We start from the raw sequence: 17208 nt of genomic DNA on the forward strand, positions 1-17208 counted from the left end.
TCAAGTACATTGGCTCTTTTTTTTCCCCACCTACACAACACTTGGCTCATGTGTACTGACCTGCACATGTAGTCGGCTCTGCAGCTCCTCATCTGTGTTAGGCAGCTGGGTTTTTCTGGCATCTCGTATGAGCAGCCAGGCACGATGGTCTGGCGTCGTCTCTCCGAGCACGCCATATCGCTGCAGGGACAGAAGAGCAGCTCATGCGTGTATTCAGGGGGTACGCGATCAAAAAATCGGCGCAGGGCCTTATTGCAGCGGGAGCGGTTGCATAGGCCTGATTTGCCTGAAGGCTTGATACATGCTGAGACATATTCTGTACGCAGCCTCTGGCACAGGTCATCCACATTGCAGGCTTTGGCCGCGTCCAGGCACCGGTTGGCCGTCGAGAGGCCCAGATCAGAGTCTGCAAGGGGTTAGAGAGGGAGCAGTGAGGGCAGTAATGAATGTTGTGCGGTGATCAGAGGTGAGATTAAATTACTCCTAACCTTTGCTCCTGACATTATACTGCGTTGACACAAAACTAAGGCACTCAGCTTTAAGGTCTTACTACATTTTGGGGAGGGAAAAAAAAATGGAACAGAGGAAGGCGGAACATCTCAGTGGCAAATTGGAAAGACATTAAGGTCAGTTAATCCCAAGGGAAATAAAAATAATAATAAAAATCAATCATTCTCGCTTGTATCTGCCTGCTTTGTTCTTTTATTTCATGGTTTTTCAGAAACTGTTAGCAGATGGATATTTATCCCAAAAGCCTATCTGCATCATTCAGAGGAGCTGCTTTTTTCAGTGTTTGCAGAGCTGTGGAGAAACACGGCTATGAAACAGAGTCAGCAAATACATTTCATAGTGAGGCTGAATGAAAAAAAAAAAAAAAACTGTACTGCAGCAAAAGAAAATTTAAAAACAAAGCAAACACATATTTGAGGTGGCTGGCCTTGTTCCCTCTCAGCAGTGGCCTGTTAGATTTTTGAGCTTAAATTAAATGTTAACGGATATCTGAACACATGTAGAGATAACTACTGCATTTTAGATTGCATGCATATTTTATCTTCATGAAGTACACAGTTCGATCATGGCTGCAGCGTATTATGAAATCTTTCTACCTTGATGGTATTTAAGCACTAGTGTAACACTGGTATAAGTCCATTAGTGTAGCAGGGGATTATATAGAGAACTAAAGGGGGTTTTTACTTTCATAACTGTTTTCTGTTTTTCTGCACATATAAAAGTCCTGGTTTGACTCGAACACCCTTGTATATTTACAGAATGAAAGCTAAAGTATGTTTTAATATAACTCTGATATACACTTTTTTTTTCCATTCTAAACACATAAATAGTCTGACCCAAGTCCAGCACTACTGAAACGTCAAGGACTCTAGCTTACAGCCAACAATGGGAGATTTGAGAGCAATCAGTCTTCATCATTAACACAATAATGTCTGAAGAATTCCTTAACACTTTCGAAACATCCAATGTAATGCTTGAAATTTGTGTGTGTGATATAAGACTTGGCTCTTTATTATATCTTGACCTACAAAGGGGGCACACTGCATGCATTAGCAAAGAATAATTGTGCAAATTATGTTGCATGCAAAATATGAGCAGGAAATGATATGTACTGTAAATAAGTTTGCACACGATGAGTGTCTTTGCCTTTACAGAACACTAAAACCAAAACCCATCCTAAACATACAGTAAAAATCTAAACCTTTATCAGAATCCTAAATGGTGTGGGAGAAATATATTTACTGCAGGAACATTATTCCATTATTCCTTTAATGACACATAATTTTAAGAAATTTCAAGTAGTTGTGTGTGTGCATGCGTGTTTTCCAGTACCACATGCTGTTGAATGATTAGTTCTGATTGGTCAAATGGAGTTGATTTGTTTTTTATAACAGTGGCTCTCGGGGTAACTCAGGCTGCGAGACAAATCACAGGGTTGTGACAAATTCTGACTTTCTGTTTCTATAGTTACAGCTCATTCAAAGGAACTTTCTTGGTGGACACTTCATATAATCTATGCCTGACAATAAACAAAAAGCTTAAAACATTTAAAAATGTTATTTAAAGAACATATTTAAAGATACAAAAACTAATAAACTGTTGATGATATGATATATGATATATGATATATGATATGATATGATATGATATGATATGATATGATATGATATGATATGATATGATATGATATGATATGATATGATATATGATATGATGTTCTATAAGAAAGCTGATAAAATTGATAACAGAAAATAATCTGTTTCTCACATAATCCACAACACTAAGTACTGTATACTGGGAAATTGTTAATGAATAATAAAAGGTAATCTTTAGCATATAAATATTTATTTATTATAAATATTTAATATTTAAGTGCTGTAAATAAGAGAAATTAAACATGCCATAATATGAAAAAAGTCACTATTATGCAACTCCACAATCAGCAATATATCTCCCTTTGAGCCTCTGGTAATTATTGTCCTATTCCTTACATACTGCAGCATACTTTTTAAAAAACATTTGGTGAGAAGTCTTCTGTCAGTTTTTAAGGATCGCAGGAACAACTACTGCACAGTGGGCTTCTAGTCACCCTGGCAGGGGTTATCATATACGGACATATGGCCATTAAAATGTTTGCATCATTCTAATGTTTTGTCATTCTAATGTAGCTAAGATTTACATACAGTAAGCAGATTGTCTTCTGTAAATGTCAATTGGTTTATGTGTTCATTCATAAAAAATTTATTTTCAAGTCCCAGTTTGATTTGAATGTCCCTCATATAATACATGCCCTGCCTAGGAGTGTATTTACACTGAAACTGACTATTTCAGAAATTACTTTTCACCTGCAGTAAATGATGGCAGTTCTCCCATTCAGGTATTCCATTTACATAGACATAAAAAAAGGGTTTTGCATTTTTAGATTATATATATATATATATATATCCATCAAGACAAACATGCTAACCAGAAAAGGCATGCTGTTTTGGTAGTTAAAAAGATAAAAGGTTAGAAGCATATATAAAAGTTAGCATTAAATCAGCTGTTTTAATGATTGCACTTTTTTACATTATAGACTAGACTACACTCTAGGATTACATATACCTAGAATCAAATGTCTAGGATTACATGCTTCATCATTTTAACACTATACATAAGGTTCTTTAAACTGACCTAATTTAACACAGTAGTTGGCACTTCAGCATCTTTAATCGTAAGATCTGGACTCTACTGTTGTGACCTTTTACTTCCTCCATTCATTTTGGATTTATTTGCTCCACATAACTATGAACTTAATTAATGTCTTTAAAAAAAGGAAAGTTTCATACCTAAGAGTCTTAATATAATAATCTTGCAATGATATATAAAAAATGTAGTTGGGAGAAAATGTTAATAAGTCATATGTGAACATGCAGGTCATAAGAAATATATTATACTTCATACTTACTCTTTATGAATTAATTTTATTTATTTAGCAATGAGCCAAACCAAATAACCAGCACCAACATCAATCAATGTTTCTACCATTAGTCGATAAAATTACACCCACACTAACCAAAATGAATAAGTGATTGTGCTTGTTAACTGGCAAAATTTAAAAGCAGGTCTGAATAGAAAGTATGCTTTTTAGAACGTAGAAATTAAACTTCACCAATTAATCAACACATGTATTGAATAAATATCAGCCATTGCACGACTATTCCAATGACATTTAACTTACTTTGTTAACATCACGTATGGTTTGCTAAAAAAGACAGTTATTAATTTGTTTAATCAATTAATTAATGCAGTAAACACCAGAACTTTAATCCTTGAAATAAAGACAAAAGAATTAAAAACAGAGCCTATATTTGTGCAAAGTTGTTTTTCAGAAGGTTTAGGCATTAATGATTTCTCCGCTGCCCATTTAGACAAGGCTTTCAGAATACCAAGTGCTGTTCAGACGGTCTAGCTTACCAAATGCCACTAAATAATGACTTGATTTACCTTTATATTCTCACAAGAAACAGAAAAATCAATGAACAATATAGTGTCATATTCAATGAACTGCAAGCTTAGATCTTTACATAAAACAACTCATAATTAGGCCTTAAAATACAGTCCTTTCAGTTTGGATGCAGATCAATTAAACTGTTAAGCATGATTGTAAAACAAGATTACATCTCTCAGTGGGTACTTGTAGGTGCATATCTTCACCCTAGATCTCGGCTCTCAGCAACTCGTCTAATTAATAACAATAATTGAGGTCTTGTCAGCTCTTATAAGAGCGGCAGAGACACTAATCATGGGTGATTTTAACCTAGACAAGCTTTGTTGCTATGATGTATTTGTGAAATCTCACTCTGACAGGACCTTTGGGTAACATGTAAGATGAAAACTGAGTTACGTATAGGAAAACTTTTTGTGATATTGTGCAGTTGAACTGTATTTTTATAAAAATGAAACTTGCATCATGTAAAACACTGTTTTCATGCCTGTACAACCTTAATTATCTGGTTTGCTAATTCAGTTGGGCGTAAGACAGTTTTTTGTTTACGCTCGCTGTTAGTTTTGTGGCTGGAAATGAAAGCATTTGCATTAACAAGGCTGGAGGAGCACAGCAGGGAGTGTGCCATTCAGAAATCCACCAGCCCAGTGAGATCTACCAGTGGTCCCTATCTAAGGATAAAACCATGTCTGGGTTGAAGCAATCTGCAGAAATGTAATAAAAAGTATGTAAAAAAAAAAAAAAAAAAAAAAGAATTACATCATTAAGTATACAGTTTGTACTAAATCAAAACATTAAATGGCAGCACAGCATACGTTAATTAACATATAAAATATTTTATTAGTTTTATATTATATTAGCTTTGAAATGCTTAGAAGTCCTGAGTGAGTTGGCTATCACACTGTGTGAATTTTATTGTCATTTAATTTATCTGATCTCAGCTTTCCATGAAAAGGAAAAGAAAAAAGTACAGGTTTTAGTTTTCTTCCAACTCACTGTAGCAATGCAACAAATATAGTAAATAGTTGAGCTAACTGTAAATAATGTCCCTCTGAATGTTAAGGCATATTGTGGATTTTTTCAGTCTGTCTTAAATCAAAATTGAGGTGGATACAAGTACATTACAATTGCTCTTGGGCATCGTAAATATTTCTGCACCGCACACTGACCATGAACTTTGTCACCCGGAGTGCGAGTACAATGTAAGTAATCAGAGCAAAACTTCTGCAGTCCTACTGATCTAAATCGAGTTGGTGTCCTCCAAAGGTACGGTGTATTTAATACACATTTCACTCTTTTTCGAGATTGTACTACAAGACATATCAGATTAGCTATCGTCCATTAAACAAGATTAGACTTGTCTTGCCAGATTTAACCAATGAAAATTTAAATCATGGGGTGGCTAAAAAGTGCAAAATTTTAAGTTAATTTAACTTAAACATACTACTGCAATAAGAGGTAACTTATAATAGTAAAACACCCTAATAAGCAATGCACTTTTTTTTTTGACATTATGTTTACTTAAGTTGTTTGCACATGAATAAAACTGGCTAGTGGTGCAGTAAAATCCTGATACAAACCTAAAATGCGAAATTAACAATTTTGACATACTGATTTGCTTTAATATCACTGGCTCACCTAAGGAAATGGCCACGAAATGACCAAAAATATACTTTATAATGCCCCAAATAAAAATACTTCCAATCTTATACTTCTAGTCTTTAAAAGCTGCGACACTAACAACACATATACTTTGGCCAGCTTCAGTAATTGCCCAAGTTCTCTCGCCTAGCACCAATTATACATCTCAAAATGATCTCCACCTCCAGATGATAGGTAATATGTCAATCTGATTTTAGGGCTCCTATTATTATCACTTCCCACACTTGTGGGTTTTACATTTTAGTAATAGCAAATTTCGACATGTCAAACCCATTTTTGTTCTAATCCTGAGTAAGCTAATTGTTATTCTGCCTTATGTGTAGGTTAGAGTGGGTAAAAGTGTCTGCCAAATGAATAAATGTAAATTCTACAGCTCGCAATTACCTGGTTCAGTGTTATCAGACAATGAGAATGAAGGACCGGCCATGGTCTTGGTTGTATTTCTGTTTAAGTCGTACTCACCATAACGCTAGCATATTTCCTTCCAAAGCCTATTAGATGCTTTTAATACCTTACAGAATTCATATGCAGCTATTACGGATGTTTCTGTCAGCCAGATGCACCGACATCCTCAGGAAATACTTATTTATCAAACATCATCTTTGCTTGTTTTTCTCAATTTCTTCACAGCCATAAAGCATTTCTCTATAACACAGTACTTCTGACACACTCACCCTTTTTGTTTACTGATCCGAATGTAAGTCGAGAAATACATCAATACTCATTTTCTTTTCACACTCTGTGGTTTTGGAATGGTATAAATAATACACAAGAAACTTGACTGCAGATCTCAGCGGGAAGCAAACACAGGACAAGTAAGTACAGAAATAAATGAATGTTTGCTTGCATTGAAATGCATTCAATTGTCTTTGCTCTGGAGTTTGCAACCTCCTCATGGGAGGTTAAAAGTACAGCTTCGCATTAAATAATATAAGCTTACCTGCTGTGATGGAGGCTAGACGGACGTAGTCATATCCTTTCTCCACCGTCTCATATGGATAGCTTTCCACCAGGTTGAGCCCTAAAAGAGACATGAAAGCACTTGATGGCACTTGATATTGAAGAACCCTTCAGAAAAATGCAACAGCTTAACCCCTTAAACTCCTAGGACATGTCAGCAGGCCCAGATTTATATGCCGTTCTCTCCAAATACCTATCCTTAGCCTATCCTATCCATTTTACAAAAGTCATTGAATAATTCATAGTATTTACTGAATAATATGAATAATAAGGTGAATACCTGAATAATAAAACCAGGAATAAGGAAGTCAAGTAGGTCTGGTTTATGAAGTTTTACCTTATTTACCTTAAGGTTAAAGACATGCATTTAAAATCTATAAATTTCAGTATGACAAGAGTGGAATTCTTTTTAGGGCTGTTTCAATGCACAAATCTGACTTTTTTTTTTTTTTTCCAGATCAGATCTCAACTGCCTTCCCTTCGTATGTGGTCCTACATTATATACACACATGGTCTTGCAACTTGAATAAAAACGGTCAAATACTGTATGAACTCGTGACTTTTTGTCTTGCAATTGTGCGCATGTGTACCGTTTCGGAGAACAGACACGTCCCCCTCAAAGTCAGATAAAAGTCACTTGTAATCATAAATGTGAACCTCCATGATGCGCAATGTGAATGCAGCCACAGACAACAATTACTTACGGGGCTGAATAATATGACTATATAATATCCACACTGTTATGTCATGATGCACCTTTCTGAGGTCTCATGGGTAGCAGTGCTTTTCTTTTCCTTTTTTCCAAAGCAACACAAGTAATCATGTTTTTGTAACATGATGTACAGTATACCATGTTGTATTGTAAAAATGTCTTCGAAATCCCTTAAAATGTTTCCACACATTGTTTATTCCTTCTACCAAATCCAGTGTTTTTTGTTATTTACAATTGATTAAGATGATTAATTTTATTTGATTTTATTTAATTCTATAATTTTTTTTTTTCAACTGCTGGGAAGTACGTATGTAATTGTACTTGTTACACTTTTTAACATGGTATTAGATAAAGCATCTGAGTATAACTTGTAGTTCAAGTCTACTGCATTTCCATTACATTACTTTTTTGTTCCTCGAAACACTAATTTTCAGATTTTTTAATGTATTTATTTATTTATTTTCCTCACCTCTTAATAGAATCACTTACATTGTTATGAATTTTTTCATTAACATGGCCACCTAATATCCGATTTCCTTCAACTCATTTTAGAGTGAGTTTTAGCATTTTAGCCTTTTTTTTTTTATTTTGCTCTTTTGCATATCCTTTTTTTTTTCAACATAACCTAGGCAATATGATGAACTGAATGTTATTTTACTTTAACCAATGATACAATCATCACTGAGCTAAAGAAAAAAGGCCACACAGGCAAAGAAGCAGCACAGATACACATGATGTTGTTTTTGGTTGTATTCTATATTTTTATTTTTATATCTTTATTGACCTATGCTGTGTTGCTGGCACAGGTCTGTGCTGCTTGGGGTTTAAGGGTTAATTTTATTGAAGACTGGGCTTTTTAAAGTGGCACTGTGGATTAGTGGTTAGCACTGTCGCCTTGCATCCCAAGGTCCCGGGTTTGCATGTTCACCCCTGTGCTTGGTGGGTTTCCGCCGGGTACTCCGGCTTCCTCCCAATTGGCAGAACCCTAATCGGCCGTAGTGTATGCATGTGTAATTGTTGACTGGAGGTACTATCACGGCAGTACAAAATAGGAATAAATATGATAGTTACCATTGGCCTCCACGGTCCCTAGTGGAGTACTACTTGGATGGATGGATGGATGGATGGATTGATGACCTATTTAAACTTTGTCTCAAGCATAATTTGTATTATCAATGTTTTCTTTCACTAAAGTAAAATGTTGATTATAATATAATGTACCTGAACTTACATTTTTCATACCCTGCCATGCCACTACAGTACGCTGATTGAGAAATTGTGAATTAACATTAATTTAATGTTCATAGCATGGACATTAATGGACATTATCTTAAAACAGCTTTGGAAAAATACAAATATATATGTATGTATGTATGTATGTATGTACTGTGTATATGCAACTATCAGTTTGTATGAGCAAGCCGAGGGTAACAGTGGCAAGTTTTAAAACTCCTTGAGATGACAATAGGAAGAAACCTTGAGAGGAACCAGACTCAACAAGGAACTCATCATCATTTGGATAGTGTGATTATTACTTAATCCCAACTGTATCTGTGTGCTTTAAGGTTGAGAGTTACATTTAACAGGAAAGGTGTTTCAATTAATATAAAGTCCAATTTCACAGGTGGAGGCTGTTGTACAAAACTGCCTGGCAGATTCAGTTCTAAAATTTTGAGAAACTGCAATCACAAAACATCACAGAACTGTTAGAGATAGAGATGTATAAGGGACTAATTATCATTCAATTACTTACATTTTTGAATGGGGCTGACTTGATCTGGGTTGGTCCTCTATTGTATTCTTGAGCAATATGTAGTTTGTCTAAACATCACTAAATGATGCATGTTTTGGACTAATGCCCAGACGTTATCAACTGGTCAGAATGGTATAAGTCATCATAAGCAAATCCACTATTGTTGGTCTTTCGGCTGCTCATGGCAAGGGGTCGCCACACTGGAATACCCAGTCCACACTACAAGTTGGCACAGGTTTTTACACGGGATGCCCTTCCTTCCTGACGCAACCCTCCCTTTTTTTCCAAGCTTGGCACCGGCGCTGCATCCAGTGGCTGGGGTTTGGGCACTAGCTGGGGATCGAACCCGGGCCTTCCGCATGGCAGGCAAAACACCTACCACTGAGCCTACCACTATCACCTACTGTACCACTGTGCCCTTAAACATTTACATGCCCTTAATATAGTATCTGAGCATATTTTAGTTAGCATGCCTAAAAGGAGCTAGACTGGTTGGTTTTGTTCTCTTAGGGTTAGAGGAAAAGTTCTTAACCTCATGCTTGATGGAATGTTGAATTGTGTTGACCTTTTTTTATGTACACGACATGACCAAAAAGTATGTGGACAAATGACTCTTACACCAATATGTGAAAATCTCATTCCAGAGATAGAATCTTCTTTGCTGTTATAATAACTTCACTATCCCGTGAAGGATTTCCACTAGATTTTGAAGTGTGGTTGAGGGGATTTGTGATCATCCAGACAGAAGAGCATTAGTGTGTTCATGCCCTGGTGATGGATGAGGAGATCAGGGGATGTCTGTGTTCCAGTTCATCCCAGAAGTGTTTAATTGGGTTGAAGTCAAAGATCTGTACAGGACACTCAAGTTCATCCACATACATTAGACCTTGTCATGGAGTTTGCTAGGGTCCTACTGGAACAAGTTTGGGCCTCTTAATACCACTGAAGAGATATTGTAATGATGCAGCATTGTACAGTACAAAGACTCTCTATACAATTACATGCTTTCTATTGTGTCCAAAAGCTAAGAAAAGAACTAAATATCACATAGTGCTCTTCTACTTATGTATCTAAAAATGCTTTATGCTTAAGTATTTACTGATTTTAAAATATTTAGTTAAATTGTCAATTTATTATAGAAATTTTATTATGGTTTATTAAATCTGCAGCTCTTTCATATCCACATCCAGCATGCTGTCATGTTAATAAAAGTGACCTTTTCAGTAGACCTTGGCAGTGCACAGACCCTGGAGTGGCTATTTACAAACAAAAATGTGTAATTCTGCATGGCACTGTTGTAAATACTGTATACCACAGCAAGCACAAGGTGCGTCACATCAAAGCAGAACTTTTGAATATAGAACACAGTTATGAAAGTAAAAGAAATCGCGAGCCTAGAGAAATATCCCTAGAGATGTCTAGATATTTTTATAGTTTAAACCCTAAATATGTCCCCCAAATTGCTCGCAAAACACTTTCATTCCATTTTAAACTCTCAAACTCAGCTTAATACATTACATTTAAAAAAGAAAAAAGAATGTGTACTTATACTGTACAGTACTGTACTGCTGTGTCTCCCGCAGTGCTAGAATGTAAAATACCGATGTTACCCCATATGTACTGTAATTCATGCAAGTGTGGTTCCTTTGGTATACAGTAATTAGGGTAAATACAGTAATAATTCACCACCCTAAGCCGTGTTTTCTCTTTTTTTTCTACGGTTGCTTTGTGTTGTCCATAGTACTAAAATATTTATACAGTATTATATTTTATATGTAAATTTTTAGTTTAGTTTAGTTTCTTTAACAGCCCAAACATGTGGAAATCACCTGTAGTAAGGTCAGGACTGCATGGAGAATGTGGTAGTAACTCCAAGCTGACTTCCTGTAATGTGGAGGTGGTGTTTATGAATGATGTGTGTACAGTTCTCACAGACAGATGCATGTCTTCTGTAAGTTGGCATCGAGTTATCCATTAGTGTTCCACCGGCTGAATGTTCATGAGAACATTTTCAGTGACCAGCCGGGATCAGTCAAGGATTTACAGCCTTCTTTAAAACATTTTACTAAGAATCTCTGTACTTCGCTTGAAGGCTTTTAGAATTGTCAATCGATTTTACGACTCTATTCGAGTCCCGGTCCCAGTTTGATTTGAACAACCCTTGGAGAATATTCATTCTATGGTACAGTAACATAAAATTTGCCTTGAGCTTGCCTAATGTTGATGTGTTGGTTATTTATATTGATATGGTAAGCTTACTATACAGTTTCATATCATCCTATGACTTTTACACTTATTTATTTACACATATTGTCAATTGACAGGATCTCACCATGTATGCCAGACTGGTAGAGACTCCAGTATATACTCAGGCAGTTCTTCTCTCTCTTCATCCCACGTCGGCACTGGCAGCCATGCAGCGGGCTGGACAACAGGGCAGACACGGCATTGGCACACTGGCTGCGTGCACCAAGACCCAGCTTCACGCTGCCGTCTCCGGCCACGCACTGACGCAGGGTTCGGAGGCGCGGACTGCAGGTCTCATCGCTGGAGCATGAGTCCCCAGCCAGAAGGCAGTCTCTTCCTACACATAATATCACCTGCAGGGCTGCAACATACACACACATAACAGCATCAGTTCCAGATCAAGATAAGGAACGTGCCAGGGTTCGGCCTGTAAGTCATTAAAACGGCTGTAACGCAAATCTCTTTTCTCTGCATGAAAAAAAAGAAGAAAAAAAAAGAACAGAATTTTTTTAATGACCTCCGGTGGGTCCGGGAAAAAAGAGTTTTCTTTTTAATTAGTGTGCATGATGTACTTTTGTGTAATTGTAGGCAAAGTTAGTTTAACATGACCATGAGGGAAGAAAATGCCTTGAAGCTGTAATACACACACATACTGTATATTCATGCTCTCAACTCATTTCAGATTTTTTCATTAGCAAAGACAGTCCTTACAAATAATTTTATTTTTGATCGCTTTTAAAAAGAACATGATCCTGATTTGTTCTAATAGATAAACTAATGCGTCACATCCCAAAACTGGAGTACAACTCAGATATCTATGATTCTAAGATGTCCCTTACGCGAAGAAAATATATTTCTCCATATAATAACTGTCAATATATTAAATGATTTAGTGTTCTGGTCTACTGGTAAACTGAAAAGATTGTATAATATTAATATTCTTAGTTGCTACACTAACTGATACGAACTAATAACAATAATAATAATTCAAAAATATATTCACAATATACAGAATAATAATGTATTGTATTAATATATTACAATATATTTAAAAATACATAAGAAATTGCTACATTTTATATATTGAGAAATATATTATTACAAATATAATTAAATTGAATACACTGTATATATATTGCTTTATTAATATTTTTTACAATATGCTTATATGTTAATATAGTAGAAACAATATCTCAAATGAAGGCATTAATCAGAGCACACACAATGTTTCAATAAAACAATTCTACTTATAAATATAATATTTTTTGTCTTCATTGCGACATACCGTATACATATATACAAATGTTTATGCATGTACAAAATATTATTTAATATATTGCATTATATTTCAGAATATATTGCCATATTTTTTTTTTCCGTAAAATGTGTTATGAAGACATACTGAGAGTACTGTACATGCCTCTGCAAGCAACAAGACAGAGACATTAAGGAGGGTGCATAAACACTTTTCACTGGGCAATTCATTTCATTATGCCCAGTGATTTTCCACAACACTCCATGGGAATGTTATCGTAAAAGGAACCAATAAATGAACCAAAACCTGGGCACAATTTTATTAACTGGAGACCTCGGAATAGCAAATTGAGAGCATGAATAAAGCAAATGGTGTGCGCATTACCATTTGGTGACCTCAGTTTAGTATTACGTGGCCACACTGTGTACATGAAAATTAATAAAAGTTTCTTTTTATGGTCTCCCTAGGGCTTTGAAAAAAAAAAATACATATCAGTAAAATCCAGTTATAAAGATGATTTGGTTTTCTTATACTTCACAGATGGGTGAGATGTAAATTCTTGAGCATTTTTCCACATTTGCATGAGTAAAGTGTGTCATTCTCTTGCAATTTCCATCATTTAATAAACCTCTCTGCAACCAGTTTTAATGCATTTTAATGATGTTTAATTCAAATTGTTAGACAACAGATTCTTCCAGGAGTAAGGCGGAAAATACTAAATAACCACAGGCTGGAACACAATCGTTCACCTCATAAATTTAATTGCATTAGAAAAAAAAGCCTTGGGCATAATGTAAGTTCAAACCAAATGAGAAACGTGTGTTATTTTAAACATGTTAATACATGTGTGCACTCCTAAATAGACTCTGCATACTTGAGTCCTGAGCAAAAGCACGATAAATAAATAAATAAATAAATAAATAAATAAACAGTTTGGTCCACTGCGCAATAAGTTTAGACATGACACATTTAGGGGAGGCTCATGATCGCATGTATTGAGCAAAGTCAGGGAGCCTCTGTCAGGTGAGCAGACATGTGTAGGCGCTTCTGTATAAGCGGCACACGCTTAGCTGGCATGACTACACACATGAGAATAAGTGGAGATGACAGGAGGCAGAATGGGACCTTGTATTGTGCGTGAGCACTGTTCTGGATCAGCAGCTGAACGGAATTAAGGGAGGGATAAATGTGTTTGATACAAAGCTGGCTAGCAAGACCTCGATCAAACAAAACACAACGAGACAATGTATTATTTACTGTAGATCCTTAAGTTTCCCTGTTCCCCGTCTTCCACACAGCGGGGAAAGCATAAAATCAAACCCCTTGAATAAGATCAAACTCCTAAACTGGATTTTAAGCGTTCATTTTTTTTACATGCAGTCGTCTGTTTATTTGAGCGTTATGTTAATTAATGAAAATGTGCTCATAAGAAAGGCATGTAGGAGAATTTCAATAAGGAAGCGGATGCTTTGTGTACTTTTATTCACGCAGATTTATAAAACAGAAGACATTAAATCTACATCACTTTATTGGTTTTTATTATTTTCCTTCCACTCTAGCGATAAATAACAGTAGCTTTTTTTAGATGCATGGTGGGTCACTGTGCAGGAATACGTGCAAACAATGAGACAATCTAATATAACAAAATTTTAAATCATCATATAGGTTTTCTTTTTCTTCTATACTTTGTGTCATGCTCTGAGCCACCACTCTCAGTCCTTCCTCGCTCCATATATCAGAAAATAAAATGATGATTTTAAACAATCATGTTACTCATCAACAGCTAATGTCTTTCCAAAGCACAGTTATATAGAACCACACCATTGGTCGGTTCAGTGGTCAGTTCAATGTGCTGCCATCCCAGACATTAAAATTAGCTTCTAACCTTCAATGGTATCAATAACATAACTTGAAATGTCTCGGAACTTATTTCATATGGATTTCATAAAACAATTTTCTACCATTATTAATACACTTAAGTTGAAGAAAGTGGAGTTTTTCTTTTTCAGCCTAGCCAAGGCTTTTTACAGACTTCTGCCAAGTCAATGACAAACCGCAAACCCAAAAATTACCCAGCATGTCATATCAAATTGCAGATTAAATAAAATCTTCCAAACACACAATGACAAGGCCAGTGTATTCAGGTGTACTGATGTGGAAATTTTCACATTCAACAACAGCCAGTGACCTATCATTCCATAACTCTTCGCTTTATTTCCTTTAATATAATAAGCTGTCTGCTAGTTATACCAGCATAGACCAGGTCTGGCTTAGATCTGTTTCATCAGTATTCATTACACCAACCCTTTAAACTGGGCTATTAGAGAAAATCGTGTCTTTTGTCATTTAGGAGCAAAAATTTTTATGTTTACTTCTAGATAAATTGTTAACTAAAAGCAAGTTTTCCAGCATTTAATCTGTAATCCAATATAATTTCTCTAATACAATGCATGTCTTACATTAAAAACTTCCATTTGACTCACCCTCTTATACAGAGATGGGATTAAAAAATAAGCAAAGTTCCAAAGGTTTCCAGAGACACAAGAGGTTTAGAACAAATCATCCACCAGCTGTGCAAGGAGTGTATTTCGTTGTTATTACTGTACATTGTTTATGTTGATTCCATATTAAACTTTTGATTGTCTAGAACAACAGGACACAGTTATGAGAGTAAAAAGCCCTTTATTTCTCCATTTAAGTTTTCTCATTACGCCAGGACCATGATCGGACTGCCTGCTTCACGTCTAAAACGCTGGCCTCCCAGGAACTCCTTGGAAAGGCCCAAACATGTGGAAATGGCTGGGAGCGAGGTCAGGACTGTAATTCCCAGCCGATTTCAAGTGGTGTCCATGAATGATTCTGTGTACAATTCCCACAGACAGACGCATCTCTTCCCCAAGTTGGCGACAAGTTATCCGTTGATATTAAGTATCAGATGTTCCACTCACTGAATTCCCACTGGAGCGACTACAGTGGGCTCTGAGCCACCTCTGAGCCTGGATCGCTATTCACGGATGCACAGCCTTATTTAAAACATATTTTAACCACCATGTTTTATTGAGGCTAAAAGTCTCATCGCTGTAATATGCTTAAAGTCTTCTGTAAATGTCCCGGTTTAATTTGAACATCCCTCATACATATGCAGCTGTTGAGCATCATATATTTAAGCATTTTTGTTCAACTGCTAAAATGTTTAAGAATATGTATAAGCAAACTGATAACTTTTTATTAATTGTATTAACTGAGCAACGTTACAAATGATGTTGAAACAATGTAGCCCTAATTAAATCAGAAAATTAATCAGAAATATGTATCATTCTAATTAATGACTAATCAATGTTTTCATAAATAATGCACTGCTTTAAAAAAAAAATACACTTCATAATAGTACATCATGGTATAGTGTGTTTATGCTCCAACTTTAATAAAGCATTCATTTAGAATCTCACCAGAGACTGAAAGCAACCGGTTAATAAGTTCTGTGAAGATTTATTTTTCTTTATTTAATTTCCATATTTAATTTAATTCTGCCTCATTTTATTTGGTCTATGGAGATAATAGTGAAAAATGCCTGACTGGCAGAAAATGCCATTTAGGATACTGCATTTTCTATACTCAATAGATTGTAATCATCTGTCTGTAACATTCTGTACTTTATCTAATATGCTGAATAAATCAACAACAGCAAGCAAGCCCCAGCTCGAATTTAGTGCTAATCCGCATCAAGGGCTGCCAAGACTATTTCATGGCTCTCATGGTCATCTCACCTTAATAAGCTTGATGTCAGGAGACAAAACTGTCGATAAATAAACCTAGACAAAAAAAAAAAAAAAAAAACGCCAGGGTGTTCACATTGTGCTGTAGACTATTTTCTTTTGCACCAACTGAGACGATGTCAATCACAGCCTTTCTACATGAGAGCACTTTAAATTTGCATATGTCGTTATGGCATATTTAAACAGACCCAGCAATGCTTTTAGCTCAGGCATCAGAGCTTCCACGCAAACTTGCTCTATTAGAATTGCATTGATCCCAAACAAGCAACCATGCTGCAAATCAGAATCTGCAGAAAAAAAAAAAAAAAAGGCATAATATGTGGTTGGACAAATGGTACAATTTTATTCACCATGTGAAAATCTCAACCTTAAAGATTATTGACTTTAGATCAAAATAGGTACTTTTGGCAGCTGTCAAACACAATTCCTTTTAAGAAATAAAAAGGGGATGAGAGAACGAGAAAGACTTGTTTAAATGTCGGGCAAATGCCAAGCCGCATCAGCTGCGTTTCTTCGCTACTTTAAAAAGTGTGTTAAAAACATCCCAAAAAAACTTTTCTTCTTTTTGAACATCTGGATGAACAATTATTAATTTACCCCTGCCTCTGATTAGGCAAACTTCTCACAAGGACAGATGGTCAGTCCTAAGATTGAGAAGCCAGACTGAAACCTCAGCCCCGTCTCCACTGCAATTTGTGTCAGTTTATGCTGCATTGGCAGGACCCAGAATGGACGCTGTACATCATGAATGCAAATGAAGTGCCTGATTTGACATCTCCAATAAGCCTGTCTCAGTGTACCGGTGGGTTTAGCCAATTAGCCATGTCAGTAATCAATGTCTTCTGA

At 35.9% G+C, this 17208-nt stretch overlaps 1 protein-coding gene across 1 annotated transcript in view; it reads right to left on the minus strand.

The window, feature by feature from the left end:
* Positions 1-17208, minus strand: part of gfra4b (GDNF family receptor alpha 4b) — an 87073-nt gene that overhangs the window by 19226 nt on the left and 50639 nt on the right. The window contains exons 2-4 of the mRNA XM_053512700.1: positions 11417-11692; positions 6600-6680; positions 61-406 (exon numbers count right to left, since the gene is read on the minus strand). Of these exons, the coding sequence (XP_053368675.1) occupies positions 61-406; positions 6600-6680; positions 11417-11692 (703 nt within the window). The remainder of the gene's footprint in view (positions 1-60; positions 407-6599; positions 6681-11416; positions 11693-17208) is intronic.

Source organism: Clarias gariepinus, chromosome 2, assembly GCF_024256425.1.
Source record: "Clarias gariepinus isolate MV-2021 ecotype Netherlands chromosome 2, CGAR_prim_01v2, whole genome shotgun sequence".
Lineage (NCBI taxonomy): Eukaryota > Metazoa > Chordata > Actinopteri > Siluriformes > Clariidae > Clarias > Clarias gariepinus.